At 41.6% G+C, this 21359-nt stretch overlaps 1 protein-coding gene across 4 annotated transcripts in view; it reads left to right on the top strand.

The window, feature by feature from the left end:
• The first annotated feature begins 63 nt into the window (after positions 1 to 63).
• OGFOD3 (2-oxoglutarate and iron dependent oxygenase domain containing 3) overlaps positions 64 to 21359 on the top strand; it is a 53032-nt gene continuing 31736 nt past the window's right edge. The window contains exons 1-7 of one of the 4 annotated variants that reach the window (XM_044453810.1): positions 103 to 209; positions 2713 to 2730; positions 3444 to 3661; positions 11038 to 11113; positions 13047 to 13089; positions 19062 to 19126; positions 19673 to 19729. In XM_044453810.1, coding sequence (XP_044309745.1) covers positions 118 to 209; positions 2713 to 2730; positions 3444 to 3661; positions 11038 to 11113; positions 13047 to 13089; positions 19062 to 19126; positions 19673 to 19729 — 569 coding nt within the window. In that variant the 5' untranslated portion in view covers positions 103 to 117. Of the gene's footprint in view, positions 210 to 2712; positions 2976 to 3443; positions 3662 to 11037; positions 11114 to 13046; positions 13090 to 19061; positions 19127 to 19672; positions 19730 to 21359 lie in introns of all 4 variants that reach the window. The other 3 variants (XM_044453814.1, XM_044453812.1, XM_044453813.1) reach the window with 3 other exon arrangements.

Genomic DNA, 21359 nt, shown 5'->3' with positions numbered 1-21359 from the left:
TTGCGATGCGAATGCCTATTGGCCGGCGCCTGCCCCGCCCTCGCTCCCTCGCTCCCTCCCTCCGCGCCAGGCTGCGTCTAGCCGGCGTTGCGCTGGATCCCGGTCGCCGCTCGCGCCATGGCCCCTCAGCGGCGAGCGGGCGCCAGGACTCCCGAGAGCGGCGGCGCTGGCGCGGGGCTTCGGGCGGAGGAGCGCCGCCGTCTCAGCAGGTACTTTCTGGGCGGCGCAGGCAGGGCTCCCGCTGGGGTCTTAAGGAGGACTCCCTGGGTGGCCGCGAATCGCGCTCCGGCAACGCCCCCTGGGGAAGCGTCGCTGAGCGGGACTTGCTTGAGCTCCATGCGGAAGAGTGCGTGCTTTACCAGCCTTCGCCAACCTTCTGCCCCCCAGATTATTGAGTTTCAGTTCCCATCAGCCCCCACCAGAATGGCCTGTCAGTAATATTGGGAATTGTAGTGCAAAACATCCAGAGAGTACCAGGTTGGGGAAGGGTGAGCCTTGTCTTCCCCGTCCCGTAGCAGATACTCTCAGGTGCTCCATGCTTGGTTCGCCTTCTTTGCTGGCTTCTTTTGTCTATCCGTTCCTTAGCTCTCCACAAATTTTGGTGCTTTTGTTTGGTCCTGAATGTGTGTTCCTGTAATCTTTTTATCAATGCATTCTTGGTTAAGAGTGAACCTAGGCTTAATTTGGTGGAACTTGATCTCACCTCAGCATGTATAAGGATTGTGAGGTCTACTCTTTCTGTAGTCCGCAGATCAATTTGTACACCACCACCGTCACCCTTTAAGAAGATGTTAAAGCTGGCGCCTTCACTGACATGCCTCATTCAGAATGCTACTGCGGTAGCAGTATTTGAGGGAAAATGAAAATACTTCTGCAGCAATCTTGCCAGCATTAGCTTGCATTCTTTTTCGGGTTCATGCATTTCTTTTAACTCTGATTTATTGATTTTTAAGCTCTGGCTTACTGATTTTTCTATATGAATGTAGTTTTTTGAATGATGCATATAGACCATGGAGAACAGGGCTTCAAATCACTATTCCACCAGAAAGCTTCCTGGGTAACCTTGATCCCCCGCTTCATAAATCACTGCCTGGTCATGGTGAAGGGGCTTGTGTAGCGCAATGAAGCCATGAGCTATGCTGTGCAGGGGCACCCAAGACAGACAGGTCAGAGGAACTAGAGATCAAATTGCCAACATACACTGGATCATGGAGAAAGCTAGGGAGTTTCAGAAAAACATCTACTTCTGCTTCATTGACTATGCTGAACCCTTTGATTGTGTGGATCACAACAAATTGTGGCAAGTCCTTAATGAGATGGGAGGGCCAGACCATCTTATTTGTCTCTTGAGAAACCTATATGCAGGTCAAGAAGCAACAGTGAGAACTGGACACTGAACCACTGATTGGTTCAAAATTGAGAAAGGAGTTCGGCAAGGCTGTATACTGTCGCCCTGCCTATTTAACTTATATGCAGAGCATGTCATGAGAAAGGTGGGGCTAGATGAATCACAAGTTGGAATTAAGATTGCTGGGAGAAATATCAACCACCTCAGATATGCAGATGATACCACTCTCATGGCAGAAAGTGAAGAGGAATGAAAGAACCTCTTGATGCGGGTGAAGGAGGAGAGCAAAAAAGTTGGCTTGAAACTCAACATTAAGAAAACTAAGATCATAGCATCCATTCCTCTCACTTCCTGGCAAATAGATGGGGAAGAAATGGAGGTAGTGATAGATTTTATTTTCCTGGGCTCCAAGATCACTGCAGACAGGGACTGCAGCCCAGAAATTAAAAGACACTTGCTCCTTGGGAGGAAAGCTATGGCAAATCTAGACAGCATACTAAAAAGCAGAGACACCACACTGCCAACAAAAGTGCATATAGTCAAGACTATGGTTTTCCCAGTTGCAATGTATGGCTGTGAAAACTGGACCATAAGGAAGGCTGAGAGCTGAAGATTTGAGACCTTTGAATTGTGGTGCTGGAGAAAACTCCTGCGAGTTCCTTGGACTGCAAGGCAATCAACCCTGACTGCTCTTTAGAAGGCCAGATCCTGAAGATGAAACTCAAATACTTTGGCCACCTAATGAGAAGGAAGGATTCACTGGAGAAGAGCCTAATGCTGGGAACAATAGATGGCAAAAGAAGAAGGGGATGGCAGAGGATGAGGTGGCTGGATGGAGTCACTGAAGCAGTCAGTGTGAGCTTGGGTGGACTCTGGGGGATGGTGGAGGACAGGAAGGCCTGGAGGAGTGTTGGCCATGGGGTCACGATGGGTCGGATGCAACTTCATGACTAGCAACAGCAACAACAACCACCTTGATCCAGTCATCTTCCATCTAGTTTACCTCACAAGTTAGAAGGTTGGCAAAGGTTGCATGCTGCTCTGAGCTCTTTGAGTTAAAGAAGAGTGTGTAGAATTTCATATAAACTTAGCCTTCCTACTGAGTATGTGACTTAGAAGGAACAGAAATGGAGCGCAGCTGATTCTCTGTGGAATTCACAGCAGCAGATATTTATAGTAAATCATAACCTATTAATGATGAGTGATTTGTCAGGGATAAAAGCTTTTAACAGCTTCAGGCTGTTTTGCTCACAGCTGAGACCCAGTGTTGGATTTGCTCTTTAATGTGAATGAGGATGTGTTCTGTCAACTGAAGATGTACAGGATTTCACCTGTAGATAATTCATTGTGTCTGGTTCCTTTAGTGGCCAAAAGTGCTTAGAGTACGTATGGACAACCTGTGGCCCCGATGTGGTCCTTGGCCACCTGTGCTGTCTGGGGAGTTCGACCCCCTATATCCTACAGCTCATCTGATCATCTTTCATCAGTACTGCTGGGAACAGACTGCTGTTTACCTTCTGCTAAGCTCTTCCACTCCCAGTGATCTCTGCAGGGCAAGATCATTGTTTCATTGCAACTGTTAGGGGTGGTGGAAAGAGGCTTTCACATCCCTCTCTCGTGAACCTGTGTGAGTGTGTGCACACGTGCATGTGTGATCACATCCTGGCTCTGCCTTCCACTCACCACTAGCTTCACCCACTCCTGCTGTTTCCCACCCTAAAAAGATTGCCCATCTTTGATTTAGAGGATGAAATGCTGGATTTTCACTGTCAACCTTATGATGAGGTTGATTTTTTATATTATATGAACCTTAAGCTCCTTTTGCATGGCTTTTATATGTCTTTGAAGATTATTCTTAAAACAAGATTTTCAGCATACATTTTGCTTCCTTTATTGTATGTCATATGTGTACACTTTCATTCAGGCCACTGTTAGCTTGTTTTGCATTCCTGCACTCCATTCTAGGCCTCACTTCATCAGTGCTAATAGCCCCTGCATTTGCAGTTGAGGATTGAGGCTGGGCTTGCTGTCCAAGTACAATTTTCCTGCTTCAGTACAACACTGTAGTTAGAATTTTGTTTTGTGTTGTATTTAGTAGTATGAAAGGGAATGTCCAGAAAGACTCGCGCCGGAAGTGGCTGAAAGTGGCATTCTTTCTCTCATCTGCGATGCTTGGCTACCTCCTCGGTGGGAGCTACCTGTTCAATGAAGATGGAATTACAGAAGTTTTGGCCCATCATAGTGAAAGCCTACCAGACAGATTCATCGAGGTTCCCTGCTCAGAGGACTACAACAGCCACAAACGTTTTGAAGGTATCTTGACATGCACTGGTGTGGTGCTGAAACAACCTAGCTGATAAGTGGCAAAGTAGAAGTCTAAATGCCTCCAAATTTCTTGACACTTCAGAAGTACCTGCTGTCACAGTTACTTTGCTGTTATATCATGTTACTTTTTGCACTTTTTATTTGAGCATTGCATAAAATATGCTTAACAGGGTAAACATTGCTTTTTTCTCATGCCCTGCTGTGCCCACTATTAAACTATCTTTATTTATTTATTTATTTATTAAAACATTTCTATGCCGCCCCATGTGCCGAAGCCTCGGGGCGGCTCACAACATAGATCTTCCTCATTTTCTGTTGGTTATGAGGAAAGAGTCAATGAAACCAGTTTTTAAACACGGTTGTCTATAACAATATGTTGAGATCTTGTTTTTAAGAGCAAAATCACTTTGTTACATTACTAACAAGGTATATGCAACTCTAAAAGCCACTGTAGTGTAGCTATTAAGAGTGTTGGACTGAGACTCAGGAGATCCAGGTTCCAGTCCCCACTTAGCCATGAATTTCATTAGATTGTCTTGGGCCGGTCACTGACTTTCAGCCCAAACTATGTCACAGGGTTCTTGTACAAATTAAAACTGAGAGGAGGAAGAAGATAACATCATCTTCCTTAGATTACTTTCAAGAGAAAGAAAGGTGGGATAGAAATGCAACTGTAAGTAAAAAATAATATAAACACACATGGAAGGGGCAGTCTTGGTATTCTTAAGCTGGGGAAAAGAACTTCATAGCTCATTGTTCCATTCAATTCCTTGCCTGTGTTCATACTGTCTAGCAGACCAAAGAGGCAACATACTGAATAAATCATCTCAGAGTTTCAGTACAATCCTATGTGTACTCAGAAGTAAATGGCATAGAATTCAGGGCTATGGAGTCGGTACATAAAACCTTCAACTCCAACTCTTTTATTTATATTTCAGTATAGGAAATGAATATGCTAATTAATTATTTCCTATATTGATTGAAAGCACTCAACCTACAAGACATTTCATCACTGCCTATGTTGTGAATCGGGCTACTTTTTAGAACCCTAACCTGTTCATATATATCCTGAAAATATAACCTGAAAAATAGGTTACTCAAATTATTATTTGTGAAATAAGAAATTTTAACATGATTTATATTACAGTTTAAATGCAATATAAGGAGTCAGCATTGATACATTTTTATCGACTGACACCAGTAATGCAAAATTTGCTTCCAGTTCTGACTCCACAGCCCTGATAGGATGGCAGCCCTAATTCCTTCCACCAGAGCTTGCTTGCACGTGACAAAACTTCTTGTATGCCCAGTCATCTGTTGAACTAATAGCTAGTCACAATCATGCAGTGATAATTTGCAATGTAAGTAATTGGATTCCACTACCGTGTTTCAAAAGCTTTGAGTTTAGTATATTGTGAAAAGCCACTGTGACTTGATGGGTTATCACTGGCTTCCTAGATAAGGGTACATGTGTCCCCAGAACTGAATATATTCGGTATCAACCCATCCATTGGGAACTATTAGCTAAGAGTTGCAGCATTACTCTTACAATCCAGATCGAGAAATCATTAAGCTTTACCATTGTGCCTAGAAATGTTGCTTTTATAGAGTGGTTGCTTGTATGTTCGTCTGGATCAGTAGTTTTCAATCTCTTTGATACATTATATAACAATATATGTGGAAGAATAGGTATGAGAGGGGAAAATGGGATATTTTAGTGTGGGCCTTTATACAAACAGGATAGGTTCCACTTGAACTGTAGCAGAACCAGACGCTTGATGTACAATATAAAAAGGTGGCAGAGCAACTTTTGAACGGACTCCAGTTTGGGATGAGGTTGAAAATGTTTCAGGTGATCATCCATATGGGATAAAGCTGCACATGTTAGCCATCTGGAAGGTCAAAGGGGCAAATGCCCATGCAGGAGACATCTGGAGAGGGGCAGCATATCTTGCGGTTCATATGCTAAAGCTAAAGACCTGTCACCCTAAATGGCTCAGGGCTTGACTATCTGAAGGGCCACATTCTTCTGTACATGCCTACCTGACTATAAAGTTCTAGCCATCAGGCCCTTCTGAGTGAGCCAACCCTCAGGGAGGTGAAGGGGTAGTAAATAGAAGAAGGAGCTTTTTGGTGGCTTCGCCCTATCTATGAAATAGGCTCCCCAGAGAAGTTTGCCAGCCACCAACTCTGCTCTCATTTCAGTGTCAGGTGAAAACTTATCTCTATTCCACTCATTTTAATAATTTTAATAACTGCTTTTAATAATGGGTTTTAAACATTTAAATATTAAGGTGTTTTTGTATTTGGTTGTCCATCTCACCTGGACATGTTCTTGAAAATGATTTGGCCTATGTTAGTATGCTAGTATTATTAATCAGTTGTTTTCAATGAAAGTTTTAATTGCATTTTATTGTTGTGTGCTGTCTAGGGAGCTCATTTGATCTGTTTGGCAGCTTATAGATGTAAAAATAAATAAAAATAAAATGGGAGAGCTGCAGTAGTTGTTCTTAAAGGACATTGTAAATGTAGTTGGCACTTGGTGGAATGGAGAAAAAAACTGGTACTTGCCCTGGATATATTATCTACAGGCATGACAAGGGAGGGCATACCAGGGGTCATGCCATTCTCCATGTCAAAGTACATGCAGTCAGAGTTGATCAGCTAGATGTCAGCATGGAATCAAAGGGGAGGATAACAAATCCCTCAGAAGATAGAAGACTTGCCTATCATAGACATTGGAAAAAAATAAGAGCAGATGCTAAATGTGCAGAAAAGAATCAGGTCCATGTCAGTTAAATATTTATTATTCAGGTTAATGATTTAACTAAGCAGGAGGAGGAAACCAGATAGGATGTGATTGGACTGTTGAATGACAAGGAAGTTAAAGGTGTGCTAAGGAGGATAAGAAGAGTGCAGAGAAGTGAAATAAATTGTTTCTGTCTGTGTTCACTGGGGCATGATGCCAGAACTAACTTCTCTAGAAACATAGACTGAAGAACTGAACCCAATATTAGTGGCAAAAGAGATAACATTATCAAGCATTTAAGGTTATATAGAGGGAAAGACACATTTTGCTAAAGGAGAATCAGTATGGTTTGTTCAAAGATAAGAACAGCCTCTGACAGTTTTCTGAGAATATCGGTAAGAATATGAATAACAGCAATGCTGGAGGTCAAGGATGGACAACTTGTGGCTCTCCAGTGGTTTGGCCTACAGTTCTAGTCAATGTTGCCAATGGTGAAGGATGATGGGAGTTGTGGTCCAAAGTGTCTGGAGGGTCTACCTCTGCTGTAGGTATTACTTGCATACATACAAACCTTTTGACAAGTTACTAAGTGGGTTAAGGAGAAAGAGTCTCTTATGGATCAATAACTGATTTAATAACTGATTAAACAACAGGAAGCAGGCAGTAGGAATAAACAGTTTCCTACTGTAGACTTAAATTTAGATTTAAATGTAGATTTAAACAGTAGACTCCCCAATAATTTGCTTTGAGATCCAGTGCTTTTTAACTTGTTCATATATGATGTGGAGTTTGAGGCGAGCTGTGAAGTAGCCATGTTTGCAGATGGCAACAAATTATTCAAGATGATAATAAAAGGGATTGCAAATAATTCTAAAATGGATAATCAAAATAGCAAATACAGTTCAGTGCAAGTATGAAGTGATGCAGATTGGGCTAAACCTCCTTAAATTTGCATGTGTATTGATGGGTTTAGCTGGTAGTGCTTGACCAGGAAAATAATCATGAGCACACTTGATTGTACAACTAAATCACTGGCCAAGTGTATGACAACTAAGACAATGATAAATTTTATTTTAGCAATCATTAAGATAGAGAAGGAGGAAAAAACCCTACTGATATTTGAATGCTTTCATATGAATCAAAACGAGAGTGACCTGGAATATTTTCTGTTTGCTAAATCTCAGAATTGGTAATAGTAGAAAAATGTGCGAAAATGACAAGCAACATGAACAGAGGGCTGAAGCAGCTTTATTATGAGGAAAGGTTACAACACTGAGGCTACATAGTGCAGAAGTGAGAAAATGGAGATGGGTGAGATCCATGAAATCTTGCATGATATATAGAAAGTGGCTTGGGAAATGTTTTTTCTCCCTTGTCTCATAATACTAGAACCTGGGCTCATCTCATGAAGCTGCATGGCAGGTGATTCAGGACAGCCAAAGGAAGAACTTCATAACTTTAGGATGTGTGGGCTGTTTTCTGGCTTCTGGGCTTCCTGTCTGTAACCACTGAGAGGGAAGAATGCTGGAGTAAATAGGCCTTCCCTCGGATCTAACACCATGGTTGCATGGTGCCTTTCTGATCTCTGTGATTTTACTCCATTCCCACATGAGGGCAGTCTAGAGATGGTTATCGTAGTATCTTTTGTTCTATAACCTGATGCTGCAACCAGAGCTGGTTGCACTTGCAGGAAGCTCCTGATTACCTGGCTAGACAATATATTGGCTAAGTTTCTGTACCAAATATACAAACTGCTTAGAGTTTTAATATTAAGCGGTATATAAATAGTGCAAATAAAATATTGTGCCTAACTTAGTGCTTGCCCAGAACTCATCCCATCCAATGTTCTCAGGAAGAGTGTTGGTAGTTCTACTTTCCTGATTGTTTCACAGTTTATCTGTTGCTCTGGGCATTCATGGGAAGGATAGTCTTCCTAATCCTTGCTTTATTGTGATATCCAGCACAGCTTTTTGGAAAGGTTACTGATGTATCAGGGGGTTGGCAAACTAGTTAGTTGTGAATTTGTGAATTTGTCTGGACACTTCTAGCCTGCCTTTCTATGATAATATCAAACCCAAGGCAGCTTACCAAGAACAGTATGAATCATAAAAATGAAAACAATCCTCTCAATAAAACAAAATGAACAGCAGTAAAAATGCCATTGCATGAGAACTAACAGACTAATGTAGCAACAGGCTATAAATGTATCAAAGGTTTTCACTGGAAAATAGGAGCAGGAATAAAATGGTCTGGTGTTCCTGTTTTCAAAGCAGGTGAAACATCCCGCGGAGGCTATTTCATAGTTGGTTTATTGCTGGATTTATTTTATTTACAGCCTGTGTTCATGCAACCCCCCTTAAAATGACACACGAAAGCTAACAATAAAATCCAGATTAAAATCAAATTTTAATTAAAACATAGCATAAAAACAAATAGATCTCAAACACAACAGTGAAAGAAATAAGCAACACCAACTATTTTAAAAACCCTTCAGCCACAAATCAGCCTTAAACACCAGAGGGCAAAGACCAAAGATGGGTAAAGACATCTGCCTAAATACAGGTGCCTTTACCCACCGGCAGAGAGGGGCTTACCTCACCTTCCTTGGCAGAGAGTTCCAGAGAGAGGTCATAGTGGCAAGTCCTTAAGTATGCAGCTTTCTGCCACCTTGATTGTGTGTCATAGAAGGTGCTATACAAGAAGAGGAGCAAAAGTTCCTTCCCTTTCAATTGGTATTTCAGCAGTTGGCATCTCTTTCTCCTTCACCTCAACCACTTTTCCCAAAGTCATAGGCAAATATGCCTTTTGGCCCTTGATGTTAATAGTGCACTCATGTATTCACATATGTACATATGAAATTCATAGGCATGTGCTCTTCCATCTCCCCACATGCTTTAACCCCCTGCACTTTTATTCAGTGAGGGCAGATGGAAATGCCACTTTTTGCTTCTTCAGTGTTTTTTCTGTGCTGGCAAACACAAGGCATCTTTCTTGCTCCCTTTGTCCTCCCCCACACAATGTGAAGGCAGATGAAGTTATTGTTTAGTCTTGAATAATGCGCTGCTTTCAGTGCTGTTATGGAGCCCTGAAGGTTTCTTTTTCAATTAAAAAAAATGCTTTCAGAGTTTTTGGCTTTAGAAGTATATTGTTCGGTCCCCCCCCCCCCCGTAATTCTTACTCTATTCATGTTCAGATTGTAGAAAAAGTGAACTCTCAGGGGCCTCATTTACTCTGAAAGATCAACCTCGTAACTCAATATCTGTTGCTTACTCTACCTGAAGCTTAATCAATAATTCTTCCCCTGATAACCATCTGAAAAGTTCTGATGGTGTTGTAAATGTCCAGAAGTAAAATAGGCAGCCTGGATCATTAAGCTGATTGACATGCAGTACTCACAAAAAATAGGATGATTTGCTAAGTAAAAGATGTCAATCAAAGCGGACCACAAACATTCAGATGGAAATATCTAGTAATTTGGAGACCTATGATCGGATCTTTGGGTGTTTTGAGCATTTTTAGATTTGATTCTTGGATGCTGTGATTCAGTACTAAAGATAAGTTCAGACTGAGTTTCAAGATGATTAAGTTCAGCTAATGCCCAGTCACGAGAAAGAATCTCCAGTATGCTGGAGTTGGTTGTACGCAGCTCAGATTCTACCAGAAATTCTAGGCAGAATCCCACAGGGTAGAGTTCCCCCTGCCATTTCATTTATGACCTGCCTACTCCGTTGTGCCAGTGACCCCACCACTTGTGCAGCATTGACCTAGCACTTCCAGGGCAGCCTGAAAAGAGGAGAAATGCTTGTTTTTGTAAGGAGGCAGATTGGTGGGTTTCATAAGCTGAAAGTCTACCAACCTGTCTCCTTCCAGAAAGAGGTATTTCTGCTTACTTTGAGGTTTCCTCTAGGAAGGGATAAATCTTCCTTGCATAAGCAGTGGGTTCTGCTTGTGCAATGGAATTGGCTGGACCCCTTTTCGCAGAAGGGAATTGGTACTGTGGGAGGGAATTGATGGGTATGTGAGTGCCCTGTGGGAGTTTCCCTGTGTGTGCTTTCAGGACCCGACATAATCTACATGGAAGACTAAGTCTGCAGCAACCAGTGGTTTTTCATCATAGATATTGCTTGTAATGGATCAACCAAGAGACATTGACTTGGAATCTCTGTTTTTATTTATTTAGCTTGTTCAAGAAAAATAAGCAATATAAACATATATGTGTAGTTTTACTGATCTTTGCAATTGAGCCAGTCTTTCCTGCAGTATGTCTCTTGCCTGGTTAAGAAAGCCAGAATTCAATAAAGCACTAGACACCAGGAAGCATTTCCTCACCGTCAGAACAGTATGACAATGGAACCTATTATCTGGGGAAGTTGTGAGCTCTCCCTTATTGGCTTCTTTTTGGGCTTTCTTTAAAACCTCGAAGATAAGAATCATGTTTACAATCAGAAGCTAAAGTTCTCAGTGGTTTGCAAAAACCCACTAGATCCTATGCTTTGCAGTACAATTCTAGATATCGGTCAGATTTCTAAATAAAGAAATGGTTTGATATCACACATTTAAAAGCAGGTGAAAGTGCTTAATCTTTCCCCCTCTTCTCTTTGGATGTGTCCTCCAGGCTGTACTCCTCGAAAGTGTGGAAGAGGAATAACAGATGCCATAATCAGCAGGGAAGAAGCTGAGAGAATCCGTAGGTAAATTTTCCTCAGAACTTAAAGTTGTCATGAAGGCTTTAGAATGAGGATTTGCCTGTAGTTCTCCCCTGCCCATCTAATACAATCAGTTAGAATGTGTTGTATTTGAGGTGGGAGATGGAAAGGGGTAGAACTGGAAGACGCAGGGGAAGGAATCCCCAGGGAAGGGTATGGCCTGCTTTCCCTCCTGCAACACGCCCTTTCTAGTCTCCTTCCCAAAAACTGATGGAACAGCTTCAGCCCATTAGCCTCTAATTGGGAGGATCAAAGGGACTCCCATGGCATATTCAGGGAGCTGCAATGGGGCAGGCTGTTCCTATTCCATTCGCTTGTAGTAGGGGATGGTGCAGAGAAATGGGTGGTGGGAGGCACTTTTCTAAGTGTTTTCAGCATCTTTTAGGGGGGAAAATGGTACTATCTGATTATAGGATGAGCAAAATGTCCAGAGTTTGCCCATCTCTGTTTATGAATGACCATTTAAAGAAAGGCTTTATGATCTTGGCTTCAAAGGTCTTCTAAGGCTGGTCACCATTTTGCCCATTTTATATATTGGGAATTGAGACTGAGAGAGAATGACTTGATCAGGACCAACCAAGGCACTCATAGAAAATGTCAGTTTGAAGTTGGATAGAAGTAAGGCTCCCAGCTGTCTAATCCTGACTAAACAATTCTGAGAGGGCTGTGTTGTTGTAAGTTCTCTTTTGGAACATGAATTCTTCATTTCCGCCTTAACCAAAGTCAGATTCTACAGCAAATTTACTGTGGTTCAGGTTAGTTGGAATTTGTCGGCAGAGTTGCAAGTCATGGCTAAGCAGTTGGGAGCCTATAGCAATTTTGTTTTTGCCTACTAGCTTTCCTGCCATGACTTATTCTTGCCAAAAGATAACATTAATGCTGTGTGCCACTTCTTCAAAAGTTGATACTTCCTGTATATGTATATTGGCTCAGTTTGGATGTACATGCTTGGACTTAAGGCACAGTTTAGGTATTTTCTGCTCCCCTTGTGCTGTTATTGGTTAGCTTAAACCTCCATTCCTTGCTATGTCTGCAATGAGGAAGTATGATTTAAGGCCAGGTTATTTACTTGGATGCCAAACCACACACAAAGCATGATTTAGGATCACAGTAAACCAACATCGAAGCACAGTTCATCATTTCAGACTTAGTAGGGAAGGGTAGTTTGAGCAAGTGGGGACTGGCATGCTGAAGTCCTAAGGTGGTAGCACACCGTCCCAGTGGTGTGTTTTCGCTGCCCAACTGTGGTTTAGCGAGTCAGAAAATATACATCTGAACCAGCCCATTGTCTGAACATTTGGCAGAAGTGATAGGAGGAAATGGAGAATTAAGAGCTTTCTCACCTTACATCATTTGAACTGCCGTGTTTGCTATAACAGGTACCTCCCCTGAGCCTGTTCTGCAGACAGGCTCTTGCATCCCAGCAGGACAGTGCTTCAGCGCTCCTAGAATAATGGTCCTGTGTGTTGGTTATTTGTAGCTAGAGACAGTCTCCCAGTATCTGAAGTAAGAAACAACAATTGCTCTGACCCCTTCCCATTAATCCTGTCTGGATATGATTATGTTAAAGTTGGGCTTTGTATGGTTTGGATCCTTTTCATGCCTTGTGTCTGCAACCTGGAACCATTTAGATGGCCATGCCGGGCTGGGGATGGTGGGAACTGTAGGCAGCACAACTAGAGGGTAGTAGGTTGGAGAAGGCTGCCTTATGTGGTAGTCAGCTTTTGCTAGCAAGTGCTTTGCCTTTTTTTAACCTGTGTTCTCTGCATGCAATATTCACATTTGCCTCTCCATGATGCCAAGCAGCTGACCTTTCCTATTCCCTCCCTGTCAATAGTGACTGTTCTTATTTGGCAAGCAGCACTAAGCAGTAAACGTGGGCTAAAAGCTTGATTTGAGACTGTTGTTTCATCCACAGAATAGCGGAAAGGGGACTGTCTCTGGGAGGATCAGATGGAGGGGTGAGCAGTGTCCTGTTACCTTTTACATTCTTCCGGTGTCCAGGCAAGATTCTTCAGATTTTTTGTCTTACACTGTGTTTGGGGGAGGAGTGTTAGGGTGGGAAAGAGACATAGGACTCCCCTCCCGTCTCTGTTAGGTAAAAGGTGTTCTGTTTGATTACTGATTGGTATTCTCATCTTCTGCTGTTCATTGCTGATAAAGTGACCTGTGGGGCTAGCATTTTAAACTGGATTGTCAACTCCCAACACACACTTTATCAGACTTCCCACACAGCAAAATGAGTGAGTTTTCCATTCTGTCTGCACAAAAAGATAGCCATCTTTCACCATCAGACAGTTCAATAAAGGATCCTTCTTTACTCCTTTTGTGTTTCTTTGCACTGTGCAGCCTATTGAGAGCTCAGACAGTTTTGTTGTTGAGTTTAGAACACAATTGCTTTATGTGTGGACTAATCATTTTGATTGACAGCTTTTTCTGCCATTGGCTATGAACTGCTCTTAAATTATTTTCAGTGTTTCAGGGCTGTTTGCTAGATCTGAAGAAATATCAAAAGTAGATGCTAGTCTCTTGCAAGGCATACAGTATTGATTCAAAACTTGAAAAAGTGGCAACGATTCTATTTTGTCACGTCCCAAGGAGGCAGAATTCAGTTCCAAAATGCAAGAATGCCTTTTTGTCCCGCTGTAGAATTTTTCCATCCAAACACATCATGCTCCTTTTCAGAGCAATCGAATTTGTTGGTTAGTGCAGATTCATTTTTTACTAGATTCCTCATGTGTTCCACCTTCCAAATCCTTCCAAGGCCCCACAAAAGTTTAGGTGCTCCTCTTCAATATCTTTTTAACCAAGATTAACTGTGATCCCTTACTTTAGGTCTGAGCTGCAGTGATCTTGCATTCATTCCATAGGCTGTGAGATTCAATAGGGTGTACAAGTTTATAGTGTCAGGGTCTAAATTGGAGAAACATTTCACAGTGCTCAGAAGCCAGCAGCTAACAACACATTAGTTGGAATTCAATATGCAGTGTTTATTTTAGAAGCTACAGAGAAGTGTTTGTGAGAGGTAGGTAGGATAGAGAACATGGGGTAGGTCTAGAGCCACATATAAAGCAGGAGCTTAAGGATAAAGATAGCAACTAGAGCGCAGAACATATTAAATGGAAAACAACCTTGGGGTGATAATAGGAAATAATAATAATAATAATAATAATAATAATAATAATAATAATAATAATAAATAATTCCCATGCCTTGAAGATAATCTAGATGGGCCACTGTGTCAATTTGATATGTGGGATGTATTTAATATTTAAGCTGAAACATTGATGACCAATTTGGAATTTCTAGAACTCTGGCTTTAATACTGTCAGCCCAGTGATGTTTGATTTAACTCTTAAAGCAGGGCTAACATATGAGACTCTACAGAACTCTACTTGAAGGGGCTGTATGCTGAATCTTCAGATGACAAGCTGCCAGGAGGAATAGCCAATAACAGCAAATAAGAGTCAAAAGGTCTTGACAGACTGGAATACTGGATCCAATCTAACAAGAGCTTCAGAGGGATAATTTTGAGACCTTGCATTTAGGAAGGAAAAAAATCAAAGACATCAACATAGGATGACGGAGACCTGGCTTGGCAGCTGTGCATGTGAAAAGAACCTAGGTATCTTAATGGGGTCACAAGCTGAATATTAGCCAAGAGTTTGATGCAGCACCTGAGAAAGCTAATCCAACTCTTGAGCTGCCTTAACTGGAGTGCATTTTTCAGATCATAAAAAAGTCTGCTCTGTTATTTGTTTGTCCGATTGCATTTGGGCTACTGTGTCTAGTTGTGGACACTCCATTTTAAAAAGTACATTGACGGAGAAGAACGAGCGGGATAATGAGGAACAGTTGAAAGATCTGGGTATGTTTTAACCTGGAGAAAAGCAGATTAAGGAGAAACATGATAGCAGCCTTCAGATATCTGATGTGCTTCTATGCAGATGATGCAGCAGACTTGTTATTCGTTGCTCCACGGCACTGGACTAGGAGTGAATGTAGAAACTGGAGGGAAGTAGATTTTGGCCAAACGTTAGGGAAAACTTGGTAACAGTGAGAACTCTTCAGCAGAGGAGCAGACTGGCTCAGGAGACGGTAGACCATCCTTCCTTGAAAGTGTTTAAGCAGAGGCTGGAAGCAGGGTGGATTTGATTTAAATCATAAAATCATGGAATAGTAGAGTTGGAAGGGGCCACGAAAGCCATCAGGTCCAACCCCCTGCTGTTGTAGGACACCAGGTAGGCTGTCTGGTTTCTTTTTTAATGTCTCTAGTGAGAGAGAGCCGACCACCTCTCTAGGCAGGTGGATCCACTGTCGTATTGCTCGGGCATTGAGGAAGCTTTTCCTGATGTCCAGCCTGAATCTTGGTTGTTGCAACTTGAACTGATTATTCCGTGTCCTACACTCTGGCATCAGCAAGGAGAGATCTTGACCTTCCTCTTTGTGACTTTCTTTGAGGTACTTATAGAGTGACACCATGTCCTCCCTCAGTCTTCTCTTCTCAAGGCTGAGCATGCCCAGTTCTCTCAGTCTCTCCTCAGAGGGCAGTGTTTCCAAATCTGGGATCATTTTTGTTGCCCTCCTCTGGACCCTTTCTAATTTTTCTGCATCTTTCTTTTTATCATGTTTATCAAGATCACCCTGGATCTTCATTCTGTCTTTTAGGGTGTTTGCTATTCCACCCTGTTTTGTATCATTTGCAGATTTGATTATCTTTCCTTGTATTTCCTCATCTAGAACATTCACAAAGATGTTGAAGAGCACTGCGCCCAGGACTGAGCCCTGAGGCACTCCACTAGTTACCTCCATCCAATTTGAGAAGGGGCCATTGATGAGCACTCTTTGTGTCCGATTTAGCAGCCAATTTTGGATCCACCTAATAGTTTTTCCATCTAGCCCAGTTTTTGCTAATTTGGTTATCAGAATGTTGTGTGGCATGCATAATTTGCACACATGCCTGGCTTACCTGTAGGTAGAGGAACTTTTTAAAAATATTCCCATATTGGGTCTCTTTGATGACTTCCTGTCCTTACAGGTTTTCTCCTCCATGGACAGAATATTATGATAAACCTCAGGCTATACACAAAAAGATCCAAAGACCTGTGGAGCATTCTGCTCAAAAGGTTTCATTTTCATTTTTACTGCTTGTCCCTCCCTCCTCCCACTTAGCTTCTCCTGCAGGACTATTCCACTCAAAACAATCTTCCTCTCTTCATTGAATTTTTTGAAAGTAGCGCTTAAGAGGTAAGGGGTTGATTCTGTGTACATAGATTTGCAAAAGAACAATAGGCTTAACATCTTTTTCTCGGCTCTGTATGTTTGCTTTCTAACATTTTTGCTGTGAAAAAGGCATGTGATCTCTGCAGACACAAAATCACAGTTTTAAGAACTGTAAAGCCAGACATCTGTGATAACATATTCTAGATAGAAAAATTGCCAAATAATCTTACAGAAACCTCTGGAAGAGCATGACATTGTGAATGGATTAATGGAATTCATTTACCAAAAAATTTTCACATTGCAAGCTAGGTAATTACAAACTAATTCTTATTTCATGATGAATAATCTTTGGATTTAAATGTATCTTAGATGGAAAACTATCTTTAGATAGATTTTTCCTCAAAAAGCATTTTATTTTAAAAAATCCAATTTAAATTTTTAAAAGCCTTTTTTATTTTTAAAAAATCTTTGACTTTTATCCACCCTGCTGGAAAGCCATTTGTCAGCAAAACTATGGAGCAGGCAAAGGTGCATCGTCTGCACTGGGCAGAGTGTTTCCCAATCAAGCAGGAGTCCTGCTTATTGGAGAGGAGTTGTTCATTGCTGTCATGATAGTGACTGACAGGCATATATTTATTACCTGCTTCCTTGTGGATTACATCTCCCTGCAGTCAGAAGCCGCTTTGTCTTTCTTAGATGCTAATACCATTATATGCCTTTGTGTGATTATTGGAACACTATACCATTGTGTATATTTTATATATAGATTCGGCTTGTTTCCAGATTCTGGTGTTCTGTGAGGTTTTGTTGGTTTTTTTTAAATTTGTGGGCTGTTGCCTGTGATACATTTTGATTGATCATACTCAGTTGGTACAGCACACATATGTATATGGCTCTGTAGTCTTTCCACTTTTTTAAATTGATGTTATCCACCATTTTTTCTACCTCTGAGAAGTGAAAGGACAAACTAAATGCCTTTCCTGACCTACAAATTGTTTCTAACTCCTCATGCATCTTCTGCTTCCTTCTGTAGAGGCCAAAAGCTTCACTTAAATGATGGAATTATGTGTTTGCATCTGCTTGCCCTTTCTGTGCCTTTCGAAGCAGTCTTGGACAGGTGCTTATGTATTGTAATCAAGGTTATATGGGAGAATACTATTGCTGGTGCTTCTAAAACAAAATGAATGAGCCTTTTTTATTCCCCTGAGTGTTATGGACGAGTCAGCATCTGAATCATCCAGTAAGGGCTTTACTGCAGTGAACAAAGGATAAGAACCAAAGCAAGATCCATGAAGCTCTGCATTTTCTTCCAGTGTGCCTTACCTTCCAACATTGTGTAGTCTTTGCATTCTTAAGCCTGGCTACTCCAGATTGTTGTATTACTCCTTGGTGTCACCATGGAGGGTTGCCATAGAGTTGAATTTGGACATTCCCTGACAACCATATCCATCTCCTGGAGCAGAGGTAAGCAACCTAGCACCCTTCATTGTATTAGACTACAACTCCCATCAGCACCAGTCACATGGGCAACAACCAGGAATTCTAATTGTTTTAGTCCAAAATATTTGAAGGATGCAGGTTGCCTATCCCCATGCTTAGTGGAAGGTAGTTACATATGAACACCAAATGAGAGGTTCTGAATGGCATATGGAAGGAGAATACACCATTGCAGTGCAAGAAGTTGGAAGTCCCAGTGGTCACACTTTTCAAAATGGCTTTAGCCTTAAGTAGTAGTGGCAATTCAACCTTGTTGATTAAAAAAAAAAATGGAGGCCTTTATGATTTGCAGTTGCCATGAGTATCTGTAGTCAACATTTCTGAGGAATACAGCACGGTCTTGAAAAGTATCTTCTGTGGGATGGCTTTTTGCAAAATTAACTTCTGATTTGCTTCTTTGCAGCAAGGACACTTAACAAAAAGACCCCCGATCTTTCTTGTGGTCCACTTAGCATATGCTAAGTGGCATTAGGCATTTCTAGCCAGTTCTCTCTTTTTCAAGTCCATTTTCATAGCAATCATCTATACTTGAAGGCTATTTAATGCAGATAGTTTTTCCAATCTGTGGCCTTTCTCTTTTTCTCCCTGGGCATTCCTGTTAACTCCCTTTTTGATGAATAGGGTACTGATCTTTCTCCACTTGCAGCATTTGCAAGTTGTGCTGTTTTAAAAAGCAGAGAAGGTACTTGTTCACCTGCTAGAAAGTTAGAAGTGGGAAACAGGTTAAATCACACAGGGTAATATGTATCTTTAAACTATCTGTTTAAAGTTTGAAAGAAAAAGCCCAACAGCTTTTCTCTAGTAGAGCTTTGAAACAAACTCTTACTCTTGAATGTTCATTAACTTCTCCCCTCTCAGATTTAGTATGAGTGTGTGTGTGTGTGTGTGTGTGTGTGGTGAGGGAGGTACATGGCATTAGAACTGTATAAAGTTAACATAGGCAAATCATGACACGAATACTCTTTGTCTGCTTGCATGCCAAGTCCTGGAACTTATGAGCACAAATGATTTTGGAAGAAAATAATGCTGGTGAAATTTTGCCTTACCTGGATTCTTGACTTGCATGGGAGATGTTTATAACCTTTGCGAATTTAAAACAAAACAAGTATCCAAGACCACACAGAACAGGGATCTAGCTTCCTGTATGAAAAAGGCTAAATACTCTCCTTCATTTTACTGATTGTTTTCCGTGTGTGTGTTTCTTCCATTCCAGGCTTCAATTTTGGACTTACACTCTGGAGCTCTTTCCTTGGGGAAGCATTTTGTTAACATGTACAGGTAATGTAGGGTAGCATCTTTATCTCTGTACCCTTGGTACTGCTGATTTTAGTACTTTTAGCTTCTCAGCATATGTTCAGCATTTGTAAAAAGAAACAAGCTAGACTCTGAAGGAAATAGAGGGAATTTTCAGCAGTTTCCCTGCTTCTGAAAAAGACTATTAGCAAGTGTTTTTAAGTTGGGCCCTTAAGAGACCAATATGGTGTTACTGTCCTTATAGCTGAACTGTTTAAGAGTTGGTTCTAGCACAGCTTAGAAACATAGCATTATCTATGATGGAGAAAGTAAGCTAATATGTGCCCTGTTTGTTTTTGTTTTCTAAAAAAGTGATTGTTTTTCCATGGCATCTTTTAATTTGTCAGAGCTGCTCTTGCTTACTATTCTTAACTATCCCACTGGGATACCCAGAAGTTTTGAAATATTGCATATTAAGAGGTGTAGTTTGAGTAAACTTTTTTGCAAAGGAAATATAAGCAGCTAGCTGGTGCAAAGAGTTATCATGCATAGACTCTGATTTGGTTTGGTCTTTGGCTTGTTTTCCCCCAGATATTTTGGTGATAAAATTCACGATACCTTCACAAAAGAGGATTTTCAGTTATATCGGTAAGAAAAAAAGCTACTTATTCAAACCTTTTCTAGCATTTTCTTCATATTGAAGAAATACTAGTAGATTGGCTTGGCAGAGTAATTTGGGGGGCTGTAGTCCAATAAATTTGGAGGGCAGCAGGTTGGGGAAAGCTGGTGTAGGCAATTTATAAATGCATCTGAAAAAAATGTGTGTTTTAATAGAGTATGATGTTTGAGCTGCTGAAAGGGCATATTAGCTGTTACATGGCAAACCAACGTCCTTTAGTTTGCATCACTGAAAATTTAGAACATTAGCAGTCCAACAAACTAATAGTGTAGGAAAAGGAAACCCGTGGCATTCATTGCTTTTAATGGAAATTGGCAGCCCAACTTCAATTAAACCAAAGGTCATATACCCATTAACCTCTGCAATCCAGATCACAGTGTGCCACAGGCAGAACATGGGTGCACTGCAGAAGTGTATTTACCGGGCAGAGACCTAAACATGACATGCTCAAATGAACCATATGACAAGGAGCAGGAGGGAAGGCAAAAACCACTAGGCTTGCTGCCTGTTCAGCACTGGCAAAAACTTCACCAAACCTCCCAGTCCCACCAATAACAGCCACTCGGTTCTTGCATGAGCAAAACCCATTCATGAAGACACCCCAAGTGTAGCCGTTTTGTTCAGCATCCTGTTTGGTTGTGAAAGATCTTGACAGCCCCAGAAGAAATGCAGGGGGAAGGCCCAAGATCGCATGTGGGCAAGGGGAAGCTATTCTTGGCGTAACTGCAGTCATGCAGACCTTTTGTGCTAGAACCTTGAAACATGCATCGGCCAGATCTTGTTGGGAGATGCCGGCTTAGGGACAGAGCTAGTAGCACAGCCGCAGCTGAGTCATGGAGACAGTTGTAGCTACTTGCTGTATCCCATGATGAGCAGTTTACTGGAGTGACCTTCCTGCATTGATAATCTATTTCCATCTGAGTTTCTGTAGAGTCTCTGCCCCCACTTGTGAGTCATCCTGTCCGTTGCTGTTCCCTTGAGCAAAAAGCACTGCACTCAGCTTCGCAAGATGTTCAAATGAGGGTAGTATTTGGAAGTCCCTTTCTTCTCCCACCCCATTTGCAAATGAGCAGTGCACATTCAAATGAAGCCAGCTTTACTCGGTAGAAATCAGCAGGGCTTATTTCTGAATAAAGTAGACCGGAACTGGTTGTCAGTATTCAGATGCAGTTTTATTATTTATTTTATTTATTTATTTTTTTATTTATATCCTGCCTTTTTCCTACAAAGGGCTCAAGGCAGCTTACATCTCTTCCTCCATCTTATCCCCACAACAACAACCCTGTGAGGCAGGTTGGGCTGAGAGTCTGTGACTGGCCCAGAGTCACCCAGTTGGCTCCATGGCTGAGCGGGGACTAGAACCCAGGTCGCCTGAGTCCCAGTCCCAGGCTCTTAACCACTACACCACACACTGTCTCCCCTCCATTATACCCAACTGCAAAATGGGTTGGTTGGTTGGTTGATTGTTTCATATGTCAATGGTGCAATTAGCCAGGAAGTCTACAGTGCTAATACAAAGTATTTTGGCTGCCTGAGATTGCTAGCTCTATGCTTCACACTTGGGTGCTATCCATGGTGCACTACAGGAGGTAAGCCAGC

The sequence above is a fragment of the Varanus komodoensis genome, unplaced genomic scaffold, assembly GCF_004798865.1.
Source record: "Varanus komodoensis strain SLA01 unplaced genomic scaffold, ASM479886v1 scaffold7_1, whole genome shotgun sequence".
NCBI lineage: Eukaryota > Metazoa > Chordata > Lepidosauria > Squamata > Varanidae > Varanus > Varanus komodoensis.
Note: the sequence above shows the minus strand (reverse complement) of the source record. Positions and strands in the feature narration are given on the sequence as shown.